Genomic DNA, 22067 nt, shown 5'->3' with positions numbered 1-22067 from the left:
TCAGCTGTTCTAGCAGCCTCTGGCCTGGGTATGTGGTGATACATAGGGGGTATGTATGTAGTGGTGATCCTATACCAGTAATAGGATTGGTGCAGCAGCCCCGTCCACTGTATAGCAGTGTTTCCAGAGAACTGTAGCGCGGCTCCTATAACTTCTATAGTGCTGCACACAATACCTGTCCAATAGCAGATCCTGGCACCTGGAGGCTACTAAAACAGATGATCTGTGCGGGGTCGGGTATAGCCACAAAACCATTTTCACCAATTATGGACACATGACACAGGGTTCTGCCAAGGAGGCGGAGCTTCTTATTAGATATATTACTAGTGATGATGATATAATCTTCACATATCATCTTAATGAGATAACTATATTCTTTTTGGATTTGCTTCTAACAGGTGATGAAAATATTATATAGAAACCTCCCGCCAGGTCACCCTATTATCTGCTTTACAGAATTTGCACACAGGACAATTTATTAGCGGCAGAGACAAGAGGGAATGTCAAGCGAGGGCTGGCAAGGATACGGGATAGAAGACATTGCCTTAGGCTCGCTGGAGGGACAGACAGGAATCGGTGGAAATGAGTAAGTAAGACACGATGTTCAGCTCAGTGTTCCTGAATAAAGTCCTGTCATTTTTAAGCTTGCTGAATGTTGGGATTTCCCTGCATCTTTGAACAAGTCTACAGCCACCACCAGGGGGAGCCAATCACATAAGGAGTTACCTAATGCTGTAGGGAATAAGCTCCCCCTAGTGACCGAGGCCATATACTGTACCAGAGTAGGTGGGGAGCCTCCCCTAGTGGTGCCCATATACCTGCATAGCCAAAGAGCTCCCCCTAGTGGTGGCCGTATACCCATATAGACAAGGACCTCCCTCTAGGCATATACCTGCGTAGGTAAGAGCTCCCTTCTAGAGAAGCCATACACATGTATAAGTGAAGATCTCCCAGTAGTGACTGAGTATATAGTGGCCGCTGAGCATTCTGTATTAGCTCACAGCATATAACCTCACATATTATAGACGCACCAAACAAGTTTACTACGGTATGACGTGTAATGTATCCTTCTGTATACACGACAACTACCCCATAACATGAGAAGAGGGATTCATGTGTAGTTGGGATCCACCACATAGTAAAGGAACAGACACCTCGGCCCTGCAGAGAACTTCATATGAACGCGATTAGTTTTATAGTGGAAAAGTGATCCAAAGAATTCCAAACATTTCGGTTGTCACTTTGTATTTTTATAGAATATCTGATCTGCAGCAGGATCCAAACAGGAAGACAACGGAGTATTGACTCAGGTATATAATATTACAATAGTGGACAATAAATATAGTATTGTATAGTATATAATATTCCATTTATGACAATGAGGTCACATGACTACGAGTAATGTCACACAACACAATGGATCGATATAAGGGTCCATTTACACGGAGTAACGTGCCGCGTGACCTGGCACGTATACGGTGTGTGAGATTTTGAGCGCCGTAAAAGCTCCCATTGATTTCAATGGGAGCCTGGATCATATACGCTGTGTTATTTTGCAGCCGCAAAATAACGCAGCGTATATGATCCAGGCTCCCTTTGAAATCAATGGGAGCTTTTACGGCGCTCAAAATCTCACACACCGTATACGTGCCAGGTCACGCGGCACGTTACTCCGTGTAAATGGACCCTTAAATAGCACACAGGATCTATATGAGGAATGGAGTAATAAAATCCTACAGAGATTGCCATTTATATGACAACATCTAAGGCCGGGTTCACATGGGGGTTTTTTGGGCTGGATTTTGACGCGGAATCCGTGTCAGAATCTGGTTTAAAAAACTGCCTCCCATTATTTTCATTGGGAGGCGGTCATCTCCTTTTATCGCGAGCGGTTTGTTCCCGCTCGCAGAAAAAGAAAAGTGACTTGCCCTTTCTTCAGGCGAATCAGCTGCAGATGTCTGCTTCGCGACACCGCCCTCCCGACTAGGCCCATATATTTGGGGCTAATCCGGAACAGAATGCCGCCATTGGATGCCGGTTCACTGCACCGCCATCCAGTCGCAGCTAGCGGCCTCCGCGTCAAATTCCGGTCCAAAAAAACCCCATGTGAACCTGGTCTAATGATCTTAGGTTATACGTAGAGAGAAAGCAAAGACACCCGAATTAACCCTGCCCGTCCATTATGCCATCCACTATATATCCATCGATTGCGTTCTAGGACGTCACTTGTAATCCGGTGACTCTTATCGTAAAGTGGAATATTATATACTTGAGCCAATACTTACTTTATTGTTGCTGTATCTAAAGGAAGTTACAACCAAAACGTTAAGAACAATTTGGATTGGGGCAACATAGTGGCCCAGTGATTAGCACTGCAGTGCTGGAGTCCTGGGTTCAAATCCCGCCAGGAACAAAATCTGCAAGGAGTTTGTATGTTCTCCCCGTGTTTGTGTGGATTTCCTCCCATTCTACAAAGACATACTGATAGGACAAAAAAAAAAAAAACGTACATTGCGATCCCTATATGGGGCTCACAATCTACATTAGAGGAAAAAAAAAAAATTTGATCACTGAAGCCATAAAACTAATCCCATTTATACCAAGTCCTCTGTAGGGTCGAGGTGCTGATACACTACAGGGCGGATCCCGACTACCAGTGGACAGACGTGCACCCTCTTCTCCTGTTATGGGATATATACATGACAGGTGCCCCATAACCACCCCCACAAAACCAAAAAGAACCATGGACTAAAAAAAGAGAAAACTGCGTTTAATTCCAGAGCCCAGAACTACAGCAGCGTCTCCAAATTACAGTACAAAAGGAAGAAAAAGCATTAAAAAAAATCCCAAACCGTCCACTGACCCAGAGCGTCACATCCCTGTGCTCCTCACCCTCGGCTCCTCACCCCTCACCCACTACATCCAGTTTTATAAAATAAATTCTGCACCAAATATAAAAGAAACATAAAATAAGTTAATGCTCTGGATACTTCATGTAGTAACAGTGACCGTGTAGTGCGCCCCCTGCAGGCCACCCCTCACCGCGTCAGGTGCACGATCCCGAATACTGAGCTCAGTCCATAAATAAAACCTTCACTGTGACAAATATAAAATCTGCTGTAGAGGATTGTCCAACGCCGCCGCCGCCGAGTCCATAGTGCGGCAGGACTCTGCTACATCCAGCGGCTCCCCCCCCCCCCCCCCGTGTAGCAGAGCGGTATAAGGCACTGTGTGTATGTCCAGCCCCCTCCTCATTAGAATGGCTCATGCCTCAGCCGGGGCCACAGTGCTGGGGGTGGGCTCTGGTGGCCCCGGGACGTAGTACGGATGGAAGAGTCTCTCGTGGCCGCACAGCTGCATGGCCAGATATGTGTGCAGCAGGAGGCCCGGGAACCGTGAGGTGAAGTAGCCCACAAACTCATCAGGAACGCTCCCCAGAGTCTCCTGCACCTCTGCCGGCAGCTCGCGATAATGGTGTTTCTGCAGAGAGAGAAAGAAGACTAGGATGAGGGTGCAAGACAACGACTACCAGCATGCAGCACCATGACAGGAGGAGCTGCACTACTGAGATATACGCTCCATGCCTCAAGGCTGAACCATACTTCTAAGTTTCCTGAAACACTCTGTGTTGCTGGGGGCTCACCTTCCATTATGCAGTCATTGTATAAAGTTGGAGTCTCACCTTGTTTCTTAGTGCCCGCAGTAGATCTCTTACAGATTTCCCCTTATAACTACGGAATTTCCTCAAATCTGTAACACAAGAAACAACAGGGGTTAATTCAAAGGCGGCGATAACCAATGGGCGGGAACAGAGTCTGGCACACAACCAGAGCAGCAGCGACACATTACACAGCAGTGGTACCTGTCTGCAGCGGCAGAGTGATATGTTCCCTCCAGTCCAGCTTCACCACATCTCTACCCCCCCTCTCAAGTCTTTTAACAATTGGACCGTCCAAAGCCTCCTTCTCTATGCGGTCACTAACATCCTGCAAGACACAAGTCACATGACTAGAAGGCTCCTCCTCCTCAGGGGTCACAAGAAAAACAAAAAGCAAATAGTGAGCGCAGCTCTGGAGTATAATACAGGATAAGTAATGTAATGTATGTACACAGTGACTGTACCAGCAGAATAGTGAGTGCAGCTCTGGAGTATAATACAGGATGTAACTCAGGATCAGTACAGGATAAGTAATGTAATGTATGTACACAGTGACTGCACCAGCAGAATAGTGAGCGCAGCTCTGGAGTATAATACAGGATGTAACTCAGGATAAGTAATGTATGTACACAGTGAGTGCACCAGCAGAATAGTGAGTGCAGCTCTGGAGTATAATACAGGATGTAACTCAGGATCAGTACAGGATAAGTAATGTAATGTATGTACACAGTGACTGCACCAGCAGAATAGTGAGCGCAGCTCTGGAGTATAATACAGGATAAGTAATGTAATGTATGTACACAGTGACTGTACCAGCAGAATAGTGAGCGCAGCTCTGGAGTATAATACAGGATAAGTAACGTAATGTATGTGCACAGTGACTGTACCAGCAGAATAGTGAGCGCAGCTCTGGAGTATAATACAGGATAAGTAATGTAATGTATGTACACAGTGACTGTACCAGCAGAATAGTGAGCGCAGCTCTGGAGTATAATACAGGATGTAACTCAGGATCAGTACAGGATAAGTAATGTAATGTATGTACACAGTGACTGCACCAGCAGAATAGTGAGCGCAGCTCTGGAGTATAATACAGGATAAGTAATGTAATGTATGTACACAGTGACTGCACCAGCAGAATAGTGAGCGCAGCTCTGGAGTATAATACAGGATGTAACTCAGGATTAGTACAGGATAAGTAATGTAATGTATGTACACAGTGACTGCACCAGCAGAATAGTGAGCGCAGCTCTGGAGTATAATACAGGATGCCTCTGCTAATAATAGAAAGAGTGGTTTGGGGCTATTTCACTGTAGATGGAGCTGACCTGGAAGAACTGTAGTTGTTTCTCCAGGCTCCAGAAGAAGGGGTGTTTGAGGACAGCCTGGGCGGACGGTCGTTTTTGTGGGTCCTTGTCGATCATCTGCTCTATCAGGTGATGTGCGACCAGGTCCTCTGTAACAAGAAAGAGCAAGACAGGTTCAGAGCGATGAAGTTGGCGTCCTCATGCCTCCCCCTCAGATAATGGCTCACCATGTTTCTCTAGGGTCAAACAGTCCAGGCTGTATGTTCCTAGCAGGATATTGGCTTGCCGCTGCAGGGACTTGCCAAATGGGTGTCTTCCCTCCGAGACCACGTAATAAAAGACGCAGCCAGCAGAGAAGATGTCCACAGTAAAAGTCTGCAAGACAAGGAGCTAGTCAGTCCATTGCTCCCCACTCTGCTGCCAGTCAGTCCATTGCTCCCCAGAACTGCCCATTCTGCAGAGGGCACCCTTCCCCCATCCCTCCAATAATAGGCAGATTCATTTCTTACAGGATTCTCTTTAAAATCTTCGCTTAACATTTCCGGGGCGATCCAGCCTTCCGTACCAGGAACCCCCGACCTCCGGCTGAAGCTGTGTCTGCCCACCGCCAGCTTCTTACACAGACCAAAGTCAGAGATCATGGCCTTCACCCTCCCGTGAGCGCTCGGCATGGAGATCAGGATGTTGTGAGGCTTCAGATCTCTGTGAACTGAGAAGACATCACACTGCTGACTGGATGGAGAAGTCATAGATCCCACCATGTCACAGGACTGGAGCTCAGGGGATAGGATTTGGTTACAGCAATAGGGAGAGGGGTTCTCTACAGTAAGAGCAGCAACGGCAGGAGGTAGAGGAGGGTTTCCTTCAGTAAGAGCAGGTATGGCAGGGGGAGAGAGATGGATCTTTACAGGAAGAACGAAAAGCAGGGAGAAAGTGAGGGGTTCTCCACAGTGAGAGCAGGTGCATGGTGGGTAATGAATGGGGTCCGCCACTTTCAGATCAATATTGAGAAAAATATTGTTTGTAGAATTAAAACTTCTGCAATTTTCCAATATATTTTCTGTATCAATTCCTCACAATATAAAGTTCATGGTCATGTGATAGACACACATGATCATGGACTGTATGTGACACGACCATGGACTGTATGTGACACGACCATAGACTGTATGTGACACGACCATGGACTGTATGTGACACGACCATGGACTGTATGTGACACGACCATGGACTGTATGTGACACGACCATGGACTGTATGTGACACGACCATGGACTGTATGTGACACGACCATGGACTGTATGTGACACGACCATGGACTGTATGTGACACGACCATGGACTGTATGTGACACGACCATGGACTGTATGTGACACGACCATGGACTGTATATGACCATGGACTGTATATGACATGAGCATGGACTGTATATGACATGACCATGGACCGTATATGACACGACCATGGACTGTATATAACATGACCATGGACTGTATATCACATGACCATGGACTGTATATGACACGACCATGGACTGTATATGACATGACCATGGACTGTATATGACATGACCATGGACTGTATATAACATGACCATGGACTGTATATCACATGACCATGGACTGTATATCACATGACCATGGACTGTATATCACATGACCATGGACTGTATATGACACGACCATGGACTGTATATGACCATGGACTGTATATGACATGAGCATGGACTGTATATGACATGACCATGGACCGTATATGACACGACCATGGACTGTATATAACATGACCATGGACTGTATATCACATGACCATGGACTGTATATGACACGACCATGGACTGTATATGACATGACCATGGACTGTATATAACATGACCATGGACTGTATATAACATGACCATGGACTGATTTTTATCCAACGGGAATAAGCAGAATGAATGACAGCAAAGAGAAATTGATACAGAAAATATATTGGAAAATTTTACAACTTTTTATTATAGAATCAAAACCATTTCTCTCTCACCATTGGCCTGAAAGTGACCGACCCCTTTAAGGACAGTGCAGAGACCCCCCACATTCTCATCTACCAGAAGAGGAGGCATTCACTTACTGATATTAAGGGAATGCAGATATGCCAGCCCCGACATGGTTTGCTCCAAAAGGGTGATAGGCTCCAGGTCGTGTCGGTCGAAGTCCTTATCCTCTACAAACTGAGAAGCACAAGAAGCCCAAATGTGAGACTGCATGTTTCCCTGACACCGGAGACAAACCCTCATGTCACCCTGACCCCTGACCTCCTGCAGTGTGGCCATGCACAGCTCGATGGCGATGTACTGGAACTGACGATCCTTCTCCGTGCAGAAATAGCGGATGACATTGGGATTTTCATCAGATTCTCTCAGCAGCTGAACCTCCCGATCTGCAAAACTGAAGCACTCAGGCAGGATCCTCTTCACAGCAACGTCTCGGTTATCAAAGTGCCCCCTGTAGGAAGGAAGTTATACATAGCAGAACTGCAAACAATGACCGAGAATAAGGATCAGTCCCCCAAAATTAATAGGGGTGAATGGGAACTGGAGGAAAGGCATCACGTGACTCCCCCCATGTTATACACTCACCTATACACTATTGTGCCCTCCGCGCCGTGGCCCAGGACATCCCGGGGGTTGAATGAAATCTTCCCCACTATCACTATCATCTCTTCATCTGTGAATGAAAAACTGCGATCAGCGCCAATAATGATGGACTACCAGCAGGGCAGTGGAATATTTCAGGAACGTACCTGCATCTTCCTGCTCGGTGGAGACCACGCTGCCGACCTCAGAGGTGGAGAGGTTAGAGTGCATCGAGTGGTTGGAGGCTCGGGGGGACATGTTAGGAGTGCTGTTAGCAGAGCTCTCCCCCCGCACCACTGCAACATCCAGGTAGTCGCCATCAGCAGTGACCTCTGCCGGGGACTGGAACGTGACGTGCTGCATCTGCAGAAGCTGGATCTTCTCCTCCAGCTGTTTCTGGAACTGCTGGTGCTGGAGCTGCTGCTGCTGGTGCATGGTCTGAAGAAACAAGGGGGAATTGTGGGTAGTGCCCACTAAGTGTGCCAGGGACACAAGTCCATGCATTCTTACCTTGGGGTAGGTGATGATAAAGGCCACCCACCCTGCCAGGAGGAAGGTACTGAGGATGATGGTGGCCAAGTCCTTGAGCATGGAGTCTACCGGGGCCTCAGGCTTGGGCAAGAACGTTTTGGAGATATCAGAGATGTCCTTAGTGGGAGGAAGCTCTGTGGATGGCTCCTCTGCCACCCCCATCACATCCTGCAAAGGGTGAGATCAGGACATTATTATAAGAGTGCCAGCTGCATGCTGTATCCTGCCATGTAAACTTGGAGGACAAGCCCCTACAGTCAGTGAGAAGTACCAACCTCCGAGAAGCGTGTCTTGTCTGCTCCGGATTCAATGACATTCTCCTTTCCACGTGGCAGTGTGGAGGGGAAGGTGTCAAGGATCTTGGTTGGTGCAGACAGCGGGATCTCATGGTGGCCTGTAGAAACATTCAGAATCTCATGAAGATCTGACAGCCATGACCAGTAAAAAAAAACAACAACTCGTGCCTCAGGACAAGAAGCACAAGTCAGGTGAAATCCCAGGTATGAACACCAGGGGGCATCTGTACCTATTAACAGCCACTGATTCTTCCAGTAATTCAGCTTGTCCTTTCCCTTCAAGCCAGAGGGGATCTTCAGATCAGTGCTGGGTGTGAATTCACACTCCCCGTTGTCTTCGATTGTCACCCCGTCTGTCCTGGGGCCATCAAGCAGTGGCATCGCCTTACCCCGTGGCTACAGAACAGACACAGTAAGTATGGTGGACGTGGAGATGTCAGGAGAATGTCTGCAATGTGGACATCACTCCAACCAAGTGAGTTTAGCCTAAGCAATGGCTGCCACCGCCTGCAGGTGTCCCTGATGGGAGGAGGGGCCCTATAACTGACTTGGTTAATAACAGGAGCAATGGCCGCTCACAAATCACTACGCACAATTTATGACAACAAGCGACTCACCACCACCGCAACGCCCTCATGTACCAGGGAGGAGGAGGCGTAGAGGCTGGTAGAATACTTCCCCACGTAGAGAGTTGGCCTGGAAAGAAAAAGAACAAGCCGGTCAAGAGCCACTATCATTATATGAGACTGCGCCACCTAGGGGCCAAATTAGCATGAAAGAATGCTTGCACAAAACATGGCTGGCTATACAGAGGGAGACATCGGTACCACACTGGATACACTGGGGGCCCTACAACTTTACTATACATATTTATAGGGGCCCAAGATACAAAGCTGTAAAGCTAATAGTTCCAGAGTCAGTATTAGATGTATATACCTTTATGTAGAAGCCCCCCTTCCCCAGTAGTGGCAGTATGCAGAGAGCTCCCCCTAGTGATGACCATATAATCTGTATATAGTGAGCTCCCTCTAGTGGTGGCTTGTATAATCTGTATGTAATGACCTCACCCTAGTGGTGACTGTATAATTTGTATATAGTGAACTTCTCCTTGTGGTGGATGTATACTCTATATGTAGCGATTGTATAATATGTACATAGTGAGCGCCTCCTAATGGTGGATGTACAATTTGTATGCAGTGAGCACCCCCTAGTGGTGACTATATCATCTATATGTAGTGAGCTCCCTCTAGTGGTGGCTGTAGCCATAGTGAGGTCACATGACTGTGCACCACTAGTAACACACATGGACAGTTTTCGGCTCAGCCAATCACAGCCCAGTTCCAGGTCGCACTCACATTAGTTTGTTCTTTGTTCGCGTCTCTTTAGGGAAGGGATACTTCCACTTGGTGATGCGGCCGACTTCCCCGGACATAAAGGTGAGGTAGCGCAGAGTCTCCACCCCCACGTTGGTGTGTATCACCTTCCTCAGGCCTTCCCTCTGCCAGATATATAGCGCCACCACTGGAGAGCCGTAATTCTGAATCCACAAGACGTCGCCATTGTCGCTGTCCACTGTGACCACCAGACCATCCCCGTTGGACACGAAGTGGGCCATTTCTGGAAAAACAGCAGGGTGGAGAGTACAGAACAGACGCCCTCCCCATCAGGATTAGAATTGCCTCCATTTTCTGAGCAACCACAACTCACTGTATTCCGTGCCCTCATCTGGCAGCGTGGCGGCGTAGTCATAGTAGGTGGCGTTCCAGCGTAGCTCCTTGTTCTTTGTGTCATACATGGTGATTGTATATTCTGAAGGACAAGAAGAGTCATGTGACCTCGGGAGGAGGTGGAGTCAACAGCAGGGGGCGCAATACAGTGAAGACGACGTACCTATACGTCCCAGGTACAGCAGAGAAGTGGATGGGCACAAACTTTCGGCAAAGGATGAGGTCAGGGTCTGCTGCTTCTCCCCAGTCACCAGGTCAACCACGTACCAGACATCCTGCTTCTTACCTGAGAGAGACGGCGACCGGAAATACAAGACTGCACAATGTCACGAACGTAACGAAATAAGAGTGACGCCACAGGAAGCAACACAACATATCACTTACCCATATATAAAATACCATCCGAGCTCCGACACGGCGACGCCGCCACCAACTCCGGGATGGTAAACGGAAGTTTCTATTATTTAAAAAAAGAAAAAAAATCATTAAGTGCAATAACAGCTGCGGTATCGTTACAGTGAGTCGGCATAAGACCTCACACAGGTATACAGAGCCATACAGTATTTACGAAAGACTCCCTGTGGTGGCGTGCAGGAGACAGCTCATTTACATACAGGCTCCTCCCCCCACGATCTTACCGTCAGCCCCTCGCTGTGTTTGCTGCCCAGTGTGTACAGGCTGCCGTCATTGGGATCAGGGAGGAAAGCCGGCCTGCAAAAAGAACGCACAACATCACAAATACGCCCAAGGCGTGAAGACTTCTGCAACCGCTAACTGCGGGCTGGCGGATACTAATGAGGGGAAGGGGTGTCATGGCTGCCTCATCATGTATATCTCATATGGCGGTATACGGGGGGCTATGACGGCAGTGCAGAGGTGGTTGTGTTCCGTCCCTTCCTCAGTTTAGCGGTGGGAAGAAATGATGTGCAGGACAGTGAACTAGAGTGACGGTCTGCAGGGACGGCGCCTGCGCTGGTGACAAGACTTACTCTTCCATATGTGTCGGGACTTGAAGTACAGGATCTGTCAAAACAAAGAAAACCAGAATCAATCTCCGATGTCAGCCGTCTGTGATCTGCCGCTCCTACCCCCATAACTAACCCCCACATGTCCAGCAGACTCTTCTGACACCCATGGGGATGTACTAAAATATTCACCTTCTTTTAACGTCCACTTGATGGCGCCGGTCCTCTTACTGACAGCGTGGAGACTCCCGTCCAGGGTAGACACGAACAGCAGCGACTCCGGCAGCGATACGCCGCTCCCTCCACCGACATCCTGAGGAGAAAGGAAACCCTGAACGACCAATCACAGCAGACAACAGGGGGCGCTATATAAGGTCACCAGATCATTACGGGCATGGAACTACTATATGTATCACTCATCATCCTTGACCCCAGAAGCTCCCTACAATGTATCACTGCCCAACCCCCACGCTCATTACACACTCACCCCCGACCCATTAACCCTATCCAGCGAGGTAAGATCAGCCACCCCTGGGATACAGGAGGGCTGTGGTCTATAATGAGGGGGGCAGGTTGTGATCTATCAGAGTCCAGGGGTCAGGGGGCTGTGATCTATAAGAGGGGGTCCAGTACGGGCGCTGATCTATAATGAATGGATTCAGGGAGTAGGGGACTGTGATCTAGTAAGAATTTTGGTGGGGGTCAGTGACCTGTTAGGGTCCAGGGGCCGGCTCTAGGGTAAGCCCTCTCCTCAATTGCTATGTCACCAGTACAGTGTGTTTGTGGGAACCGTCTGGGGCCTATGACAGCTGGGCCGATTGCCTGTGACTGGCCTAGGTACTTATTACTTATTATCTCATAGACGGCAAAACAGTTGTACTGCCACCTATGAAACAAGCGACTGAATGACTGCAGGTTCAAACCCCCTGTGGGGAGTGAAGAAAAAAAAGGTAAAAAAAGATATATTAAAATCATAAAATAAAATTCAAATCCTCCTTCTCTAGAAATCCTTCCTACAGGGGTCTGTACACAGAAACATGAAAACGTTACAGGCGTCAGACTGCGGCGACTAAAATGCAGTTCAGCATGTTTCAAAGTTTTTGATTTTTATACAAGTATTAAAAATATGACAAAAACACTCTATAAGGCTACATTCACACATGCGCTGTTTTTGCCACAATAACACGTGTAAAGAATCAGCGCTAAAAAACAGACTCCCGTTGAGTTCAATGTGTACCATAAAACGTAACTCAATGGGAGTCTGGTTTTCAGCGCTGATTCTTTACAGGCGTTATTGTGACAAATACAGCGCGTGTGTGAATGCACCCTAGATTTGGTTCCGCTGCGATTGCCCAACCCAAGGAATAGAAGGAACATTTTAACTGTGCAGTACTGGAAACCCTAAAGTGACCATGTCAGCTCTGAGGCCCCGCCATACAGCCAGCACAATACCAGCATGACAGTGAAGCTGCCCTGGGGCAAATACAGCAAGTAAGTGACCAGAAACTCATCAACAACCTGCCCTGCCCTGTATACACTCCATCTCCTCACCTGTATACGCTACATCTCTTCTCCTGTGACAGGTGGAGTGTACACATATAACAACCATGGCCCAGGGCTATACTAGATCACCTGCCCTCCTCACCTGTATATACTGCATCTCTTCTCCTCCTCACTGGTATACACTAGATATCCTCCTAATCTCCTGTATATACTACATCTCCTCTCCTCCTCATCTATATATATTATAAATCTTCTCTTCAGCTGTATATACTAAATCTATTCTCCTCTGACAGGTAAATTGCATACATAACACCCATGGTCCAGGGCTCAGGTATGGAGGTTGCAGGTGTCATCATGCAGTTGGTGGGGGTGCTATGGTCAGTACAGGGTAGCTATTGAGGGTACAGCGGGTACTGGGGTCACTACAGGTTAGAGATGAGGGTGCTAGGGTTGGTATAGAGGGTACTGGGGTCACTACAGGTTAGAGATGGGGGTGTTAGGGTGGGTATAGAGGGTACTGGGGTCACTACAGGTTACAGATGGGGGTACTGGGGTCACTACAGGTTAGATATAAGGGTGCTAGGTTCAGTATAGTGGGTACTGAGGCCACTACAGGTTACATATGGGGGTGCTAGAGTCGGTACAGAGGGTACTGGGGTCACTACAGATTAGATATAGGGGTGCTAAGGTCACTACAAGTTAGATATAGGGGTGCTAGGGTTGGTATAGAGGGTACTGGGTCACTACAGGTTAGATATGGGCAGTACTGGGGTTGGTACAGAGGGTACTGGGGTCACTACAGGTTAGATATGGGGGTACTGGGGTCACTACAGGTTAGATATGGGGGTACTGGGGTCACTACAGGTTACATATGGGCAGTACTGGGGTCACTACAGGTTACATATGGGCAGTACTGGGGTCGGTACAGGTTACATATGGGGGTACTGGGGTCACTACAGGTTAGATATGGGGGTACTGGGGTCACTACAGGTTACATATGGGCAGTACTGGGGTCACTACAGGTTACATATGGGGGTACTGGGGTCACTACAGGTTACATATGGGCAGTACTGGGGTCACTACAGGTTACATATGGGCAGTACTGGGGTCACTACAGGTTACATATGGGCAGTACTGGGGTCACTACAGGTTACATATGGGCAGTACTGGGGTCACTACAGGTTACATATGGGCAGTACTGGGGTCGGTACAGGTTACATATGGGGGTACTGGGGTCACTACAGGTTAGATATGGGGGTACTGGGGTCACTACAGGTTACATATGGGCAGTACTGGGGTCACTACAGGTTACATATGGGCAGTACTGGGGTCGGTACAGGTTACATATGGGGGTACTGGAGTCACTACAGGTTACATATGGGCAGTACTGGGGTCACTACAGGTTAGATATAGGGGTGCTAGGGTTGGTACAGAGGGTACTGGGGTCACTACAGGTTAGATATGGGCAGTACTGGGGTCGGTACAGAGGGTACTGGGGTCACTACAGGTTAGATATGGGCAGTACTGGGGTCACTACAGGTTAGATATAGGGGTGCTAGGGTTGGTACAGAGGGTACTGGGGTCACTACAGGTTACATATGGGCAGTATTGGGGTCGGTGCAGGCAGCAGCTGGCATTCATCACTCACCATCTGGCAGAGCAGCACCAGCACCAGGCACAGGACTTTCCGCGCCGTCCCGGCCATGACTGCTTCTTGTGTCTGACTGTGGCCCCAGGAGTGACTGTGGCCCCCGGGCCTCTACCTAGACGGTCACCAGCTCCCGTCCCTGCACGGCTCCTCCATTACCGACCAATGTGTCCGCAGCTCCGAGCGCTTCCTGTAGGAGGAGCCAGAAGACACGCCCCCAAACTTGACGTCGCGGCCCGGGGCAGAATCAACAACAAGTGGGCAGAGACTGGAGGATGGAAAGAGGAGCCAATCAGATCGCTGCTCTACTGTGATAGGCGGAGCTAAGGAAGACAGCGGCGCGGTGATTGGCTGCATTAAACCAGAGCTCAGGTCACCTGTACAACAAGGTATCCAAAGCTTCAGTCTCAGGAGCAACAACTTATCCACGGAGTGTGAGCCCGACATCACCTCAGAGCTGAACCCCACACACCGGATACCCTGCACACCCCAAAATAATCCTCCACCCCCCGTACAGAGCGGACACACCCCTCATCCTCAAATCAGAGCGGACCCCGCACCTCAAAACCCTACAGATCAGAGCTGACACCCGCCACACCCTGACACAATGATATGCGGCACTCTGAGGTGACACCTGTGCCTCAGGAGCTGACACTCCACTGTGACTCCTCCCTCTCTGACATTACTCCGCCTCCTTTCTTCAGCCATCCTTATCACCTCCACTCCACTAGAGGGCAGTCTGTTTTCTATCAGGCGGCTGTTATGGAGACGCTACAGGACACGCCCACTGCGCGGAAGTGCGTCACTGCGGGTATATAAGAGCGCGCAGCCTGGACTGGAGCCTCTTGTGTCTCCGGGAGAGGTGAGTGTGTGTTTGCGCTCCGGTATATGCGGGAGGGGGTGTGAGTTATGGCCGGGCGGGCTTCACTTCTTGTGTACAGGCGGCCCCTGTCTTGTTACCCTGAGATGGGCTTAGCTAGTGCCGCCCTCTTGCCCCGGTGTGTAGTCGGGCCGGGCCTCCGTTTAGTCTTCTGCAGCCACTTGGCCGGGTTACTGATTGATCTCCCGGGTGTCTAGCTTGTAATTCCTGAGGGAACTTGTGCCGACCGTAGTCAGAGCAGTAATGATGACCATTAACGCGTTAGACTTCAGATCCTGATGACGTCACCTTCTCATCTGACGCTGCTCTGTGATTGGCTGCTAGGCTTGGCTGCCATGTTGGACTCCTTGGACTTACATCCTGTCTTCTTCTTCTCTTCCAGGTTCTTGTCCTGAGGTCTCTTCTGGATCTGGAGCCGCTGTCCAACTGGAGGTTGTGGTGGGGGTTGGGGTGTCACTGTCTGTACTGTCACTGTTTAATAAAGTTTTGTCAACTCTATTCTGCCTCTCTGTGATTTTTGTTTGCAGCACTGGCTTTGAACCGGTGATTGCCCTGCCCGTGGTGTCATTGGCCAAGCTCCAGTGCTATAGTGACTGCTTGTTATAACTGGTGCTGCCTGGCTCCGCCCATGTGGTGCTTTTAAAACAAAGCTACACCTGTTCATAGGGATGAGCTGTGGCTTCCTGGGAGTTGTAGTTCCTGTGGTGCAGTCTCCAGTCTGTACTGATTCATATGGACTGTACTGGAGGCCGCCATGTTTATTGCAGCAGGGATTCGTATGGCTGTATCTCTGGTTATATACCGCCTAGAAAAAGGGATCTGCTGTCACAAGAGGAAATTCTCAGCTTATGTCCAGTACCAGCTAGAACAGAATCTGAGATATCACTAGTGTAGAATAGGCAGGAAAGTGACCTTATAGTGAAGCCAAATACCTGACTGTAACTAGTGATATCTCAGGTTGCTGTAGCTAGTTCTTACACCCTGGCATTGTATGAAGGCTGAGCAGCAACTTTCTTGTGCTACCAGTTTTCTAGGTGGTATAAAACCAGAGCTATGGCCATATGAAGTGACCTTGGTAAAGGCTTCAGCTCTCCATATTCACAATACAAATGTGTATGGACTGACAGCCAGCTTTCTATTGGACAGGAAGTTAGATTGGTGACCAGTTTTATAATTTATTAACCTAACACCCCTGATGTAAGAAAGAAATCTAAAATATGGGAGATCTGAGTGGTTTCCCCATACTACAGTTATCTGTGCAACATGGAGGTGTTTTGTCACATGATGGCTGCCTAGCCTTACAGACTACAAGCCACCCTTCAGTCTGGGTGGTGCCATTGCTATGGCACCCGGACACCACTAAGTGCCCCCTCCCACAATCACCTGTTTATCCCATACCAACTGATATCCGCATGCACCAAACAAGAACGAGACTCTAAGGACACTGAAACCCCAACCCACAGACCCCATACCCATCCCCCTTTTCTGCTTTGGCAACACCGAATGTTTTACTCTTTAGTAATGCTAATAAAGCTCATTTGTATCTTGTTGTATCTTTACTATGGAGCCCTGGATATAGCTAAACACTGGGTGGTGTGAAAGATTCAGGCTGTGTTCAGACTGCAGCAGCTTACTGGCCATTAGCTGAAGAGATGAAATGAGTCGGATCCTGATCTCTTAAGTCATTAGTCTTGCCTTCTGATTAAAGGGGGTTGTAGAAACATGGCTGCTGTCTATAGTGTGTGATACTGCAGGCCTGCCTCACTCAGCTTAGGGTTGGTTCACACTAGCGCTTCTATGCACATGGAGCCCATAGACTATAATGGACTCTGTGTGCTTGCTGCGCACTGTCTGCACGAATGAATTGTGCGGGCAGTGCGCGACAAGCACACGGAGCCCATTATAGTCTATGGGCTCCATGTGCTTAACTGCACAACACTTGCATTAGCGTTGGTATTCCGTTTTTTTTTTTTGGGGGGGGGGGTGTCTCCATGCGGACGGAATACAAGCGCTAGTGTGAACAAACCCTTAAAGTGGTTTTCTGGAATTGGGGCCTGATCACAGCTCAGTCCCATTCAAGTGAATTGGCTGAGCACAGCTGGTGTTCTTGTAAAGTGCTGAACCCTTGAGGCCTCTTCAAACAGGCCTCTGCATTTGACGCCTAAATGATAGGTCATCAAGTATATAACCTGGAAAACCCCTTTAATGATCTGTAGTACTAGGCCCAGCCAATGGTCTGGGGTAATGCTGCTCGTGGGAGAAGAGCAGCTATGATTTCTAATCCTGTACATCTTTAATGGCTCCTACAGGGGTGAACAGCCCAAACATGGACAAGCCCATTGTACCAGCGGGCCTGGTCTAGAGCTGAGGTCCACCCATAGTACACAAAGGGCAGTCCCTGGGGGTGCAGCTGAGAACACGGCTCTCTGACACTGCCCTGGTCCCAATATTGTGCGCAGCTGCTCACCTGTCCCGACACCCTTATGTAAAGCTGACAACACACAGATGGGAGCCTTCATATAACTGGTCAGGGTCTCTGAGCAGTCCAGAAGCACAAAGGGAGATTTATAAAGACTGCCATTATAACGCCTGACCCATAAATGAGGAGCACCCGCTGGCTTGGCCCCCTTGAGGGTGACACATCAAACAAAAAGTTGCACCTAATAAATCTGCTCTGATAAGGTTTTCCCTCAGCACTGATACAGATGCCCATTGGCTTTCTGGGAAGCGACAGATGAACTCAATTTTTATTACTCTGCTCTGGTGCCAACCCCAGAACGGGGGCGGGGCAGAATGAGTAGTGACTTCAGATCGCGGCTCTCTCCCTGACCATCACACTGTGGGCACAGTATTCATAGCAGGGGTAGATTAGGACCAGAAAGTTCCCCTGGAAAAAAATTTAGGCATGGCCCCGTTTTTTAGGTGGGCTCAGCAGAAGTAGCTCCTACTTGTAAACTGTCCTGTGTGACATAAGGAGGCAGCAGTTCTATAGTTACCATGTCAGACCGAAACTAACTTACACAGGACTGCTGCCCCTCACTCCGGGTAAAGCAGGCATTTATATAGGTAAAGGCAGCAGTCCTATGTAAGTAAACTTATAAGCTTTAGGGTCAAGGTGGCCATTATACTGTAAGTGCAGCAGCCGCCGCCATCAAACTCACTGAGTCTTAAAGTCTCACAGTGGCCCCTTAACACTATAAGACCCTGCTGTGGCCCCTGCACGCAGTATAATGTCCCATAGTGGCCCCTGCACACAGTATAATGTCCCATAGTGGCCCCTGCACACAGTATAATGTCCTATAGTGCCATATGAGGTTTTCTTTATAAATGTTCCGAAGATTTAGGTCAGGGGATAACAACACTCCTTAGGGAGCGGGCACCTTTACAGGTGTATGGAGACATATAAGCCATTTTCGCTCCACTGGGGGATTATGGGAAATATATGCAAATCTGTTTTCCAGGATGTAATTAAGAAAATGGCACCTCTGTACGCTACCTTTTGGAATAGAAATACTAGTTTGGCAATAATCCCCGCATCATGTTATTAGGCTTATTGAAAAAAAATCATGCATGATGGTACGAGGTTATATATCCTTGTCGAAAATTTGAAGTCAGCTCACCTTCTTGTTCCAATATCCAACACTGGGTGTATAAAATTCTTACGTATATTGAAGAACTTCACCTGAAAGCTTGAGTTGGATGCACGGAGATTTTGTTGCCCTTCAGCCCAGGGTGTGGTTCAACTAGTAGAAGTAAACATCCAGCACGCATCTCCTTAGTTTGAATAAAACTTAGCTTTTATTTATCCATATTCAAAAATTGGAAAACATTCAATTTTAGATATAAAAAACGCTCAGTGTGGCCAGCATGGAGGGAAAGCGGGCAGCGTCCGGCTGACGCGTTTCGGAGCCTCTAGGTCAGCTCCTTACTCATAGCCTGACTCTGTGTGAATGAATGTCTCCATAAATAATGGAGACCTACACATGCACACCTGCGCTAATTAAAACACATACCTAACCGCTTGGAAAAAAGGAAGTAAATAGCATAAAAAATGCATGTACATATATAAAATTCTCAATTGTAAATACCTATTTACATGGCAGGATATTCTGCAAACACTGATAGATATAAATATAAATATAGACATATATATATAGTCCTGGTGAAACCTACAAAGTCTGGTCAAATACTGCCCTCAACAAAGATGGACAATATGGTTTCTAGATCCCTCCCGTATCACCTGACATAATGAACCTATCAGGTGCTTGATACAACTGTATGGGAAAAAGAACCAAAGGACAAAGGACACAAAAGAAGACACAAACAACCTATGTGACCGAACATAACCTGACAGAGGAGAAGCCGTACATAACAGTAACACACATACAATCCCACTGAGACATGTGTGAATGCACACCAAAGAAACCGGATCCAACCACGTGACATTCTATCTTAAAGGTAAGTAACGTGTTGGTATTTCACATACTTCTGTAATATTAGCGTGCCTTCACCACTGCAACATTATCAATACCACAGAAGATGAAAGGACATGATGTACAGTATTAGATTAAACAAGAGACAAAAGGACACATAATCAGGGCCCTGCCTATTATTAGTATTTATAAATGTAAGATAGGTCACTTCTGTGATTCATACCTGTAGGTATCCTTGTTCCCAGTTTAAGAATCCAAAAGGCTTCTCTTTCTCGTACCAAAAGGTCCCAATTGCCACCTCTTTTGGGCTTTATAACCTTCTCTATTGCTTTAAATGTAAATGATTCTACATCTCCTTTATGAGTGTCTCTAAAATGTCTTGTTACCCCTGTGATTTTTGTCGAATTCTCATTCAGAATGGAATGTACATGTTCTGATATTCTCAGTTTAAGCGGTCTTATTGTGCTACCAATATAATGCAAGTTGCAAGTGGTACAGGATATCATATATACCACATGATCTGTGGTACAATTCATGTACCTATCAATTTTATAATTCTTAGTTCCCGCAGAGTTAGTAAAATTAGAATCTTTATGTACATATTTACAGACCTGGCATCTGTTGGTACCGCATCTGTGAAAACCTTTTATATGCAACCAAGTATCAGAAATGGGGTTTTTGTTACTTAGAACCAGGCTTGGAGAAAGATAATTGCCCAAAGTTTTGCCTTTTTTGGGTATAAAATTAACCCCCTCCGAGACTATGTTCTTAAAAGTTTCATCCTGGTTAAGAATTCCTAGATTATTTTTGATCACTTTCACAACTTGTTTGTAATCTGCACTATACCTGGTAGAAAAATGTAACCTGTTTTTATTTAAATTTCTATTTTTATGTTTATTTTTATTGGTTGTTAATAAAGATTTTCTGTCCATTTTATTAACTATCTGTTTGGCTCTATTAATGGACCACTGTGAATAATTCCTCTCCTTAAATCGCTCACACATGGTCTCCATCTGAGAGATATAAATTCCGTGATCACTACAAGCTCTTTTCAATCGAATTAACTCTCCGACTGGTAGGGAACGTTTTGTATGTTCCGGATGAGAACTTTTAAAATGTAGCAATGCGTTACCTGAGGTTTCCTTGCGATATAGACGTGTTTTTACACTTTTTGTTTCATCATCTCCTGTTAAAGTAATGTCTAAAAAATTTGTGGTATTCAAACTGACATTGTGTGTAAACCTTAAATTAAGATGGTTACTGTTGATGTAATTGACGAAATCCTGTATTTGATCTAGACCACCTTCCCATACAATCAGCAAATCATCAATATATCTTCCATACCAGTGTATGTGATTACGAAAGGGGTTACTGGCATGGAAGATACTATTACTTTCCCACCACGACATCACCAGGTTGGCCAAAGAGGGCGAGAACCTCGCCCCCATTGGCACCCCCCGAACCTGCAGATAGAAACTGTCATCAAACATAAAGAAATTGTGATGGAGAAGATACTCCACCACATCTATAACATATTGACAAATTTCTGCTGAAAAAGTAGAATGTTTTTTAAGGTGATATCCCAATGCAAGCAATGCCACATCATGTGGTATAGAAGGATACAAGGCCGACACATCACATGTCAACCATTGGTATTCCCCCCTCCACTCAAACTCATCAAAAATTCTCAGTATCTCCTTTGAGTCACGAATATAGCCAGGTGTACGTACCACTAAAGGCTGGAGAATTCGATCAACCCAGTCACACAATCTCTCATTTAGAGACCCTATACCTGACACTATTGGTCTGAGTGGAGGGGGGAAAACCCCTTTGTGAATTTTAGGTAAACCATGCATAATTGGCATTACTGGATTTTCATTCATGAGATATTTCGCCTCTTTACCAGAGAAAACTCCTAATTGTTCACCATAGATGACAAGTTTGTGGAGGGACATAGCAAATTGATTAGTGGGATCATTTGACAATTTTTTGTATGTGGATGTGTCCTCCAAAATATTGAGGATTGATTTTAGATAGTCATCCTTATTAAGGACAACTATTTTTCCTCCCTTATCCGCCATACGAATGATTAATCTGTCATTTTTCTCTAAAAGATCAAGTGCTGCTCTCTCTTTTTTGCTCAAATTATCTCTATACATGGTAGGGGTCTCCTGCAATTTTGTTAAGTCCCTTTCCACAGTCAAACGAAACTGTTCAAGAATAGGGGCTCTGGAAGATGAGGGATAAAATTGTGGATTTTTCACCCTCATTTTCATGTCCACCACATCACATGTTTTCGAAAAGTTTCCATCTAATTCTTGTAGTTCAAGGAGACAACATTGTTCCCTAAACTGTAAATTCTCATACTCATTAATGTGAGACCTATTAATAGGAAAGGAATAATCATCTGATGCTTCAATAAAGTGTTTTCTTATTGCTAATAGTCTGATAAATTTGTTTAAATCCATCAAAGTAGTAAAAAGATTAAACCTGTTATTAGGCACA

The 22067-nt window shown here is 46.8% G+C and overlaps 1 protein-coding gene and 1 non-coding gene across 2 annotated transcripts; one reads left to right on the top strand and one right to left on the bottom strand.

The window, feature by feature from the left end:
- Window positions 1–2749: 2749 nt before the first annotated feature.
- Window positions 2750–14431, bottom strand: ERN1 (endoplasmic reticulum to nucleus signaling 1). The gene is made up of 22 exons (XM_075279540.1): window positions 14250–14431; window positions 11291–11411; window positions 11123–11156; window positions 10772–10844; window positions 10518–10590; window positions 10297–10419; window positions 10114–10215; window positions 9762–10023; window positions 9024–9102; window positions 8637–8802; window positions 8386–8504; window positions 8090–8278; window positions 7747–8017; window positions 7583–7670; window positions 7259–7448; window positions 7075–7174; window positions 5475–5674; window positions 5193–5340; window positions 4987–5114; window positions 3863–3986; window positions 3683–3750; window positions 2750–3480 (listed from the first exon to the last, which is right to left on the bottom strand). Exons 1-22 carry the CDS (start codon window positions 14304–14306, stop codon window positions 3265–3267), a joined length of 2931 nt encoding a protein of 976 aa, XP_075135641.1. The 5' UTR covers window positions 14307–14431; the 3' UTR covers window positions 2750–3264.
- Window positions 14432–15655: 1224 nt separating this feature from the next.
- On the top strand, window positions 15656–15787 carry LOC142211082 (small nucleolar RNA SNORA76). The gene has a single exon (XR_012717160.1). It is a non-coding gene; the product is annotated as a small nucleolar RNA SNORA76 (small nucleolar RNA).
- Window positions 15788–22067: the final 6280 nt, after the last annotated feature.

Source organism: Leptodactylus fuscus, chromosome 6 (assembly GCF_031893055.1).
Source record: "Leptodactylus fuscus isolate aLepFus1 chromosome 6, aLepFus1.hap2, whole genome shotgun sequence".
Taxonomy (NCBI): Eukaryota; Metazoa; Chordata; class Amphibia; order Anura; family Leptodactylidae; genus Leptodactylus; species Leptodactylus fuscus.
Note: the sequence above shows the minus strand (reverse complement) of the source record. Positions and strands in the feature narration are given on the sequence as shown.

Bases quoted from the DNA above. Each gene is read 5' to 3' on its own strand.
- ERN1 (XM_075279540.1), bottom strand. From the start codon at position 14,306: ATGGCCGGGACGGCGCGGAAAGTCCTGTGCCTGGTGCTGGTGCTGCTC. The intron at 10,420-10,517 runs GTAAGTGATATG...CGTCTCTCTCAG, and splicing joins GGATGGTATTTTATATATGG to GTAAGAAGCAGGATGTCTGG. The intron at 7,175-7,258 runs GTCAGGGGTCAG...TGTGCTTCTCAG, and splicing joins GCATGGCCACACTGCAGGAG to TTTGTAGAGGATAAGGACTT.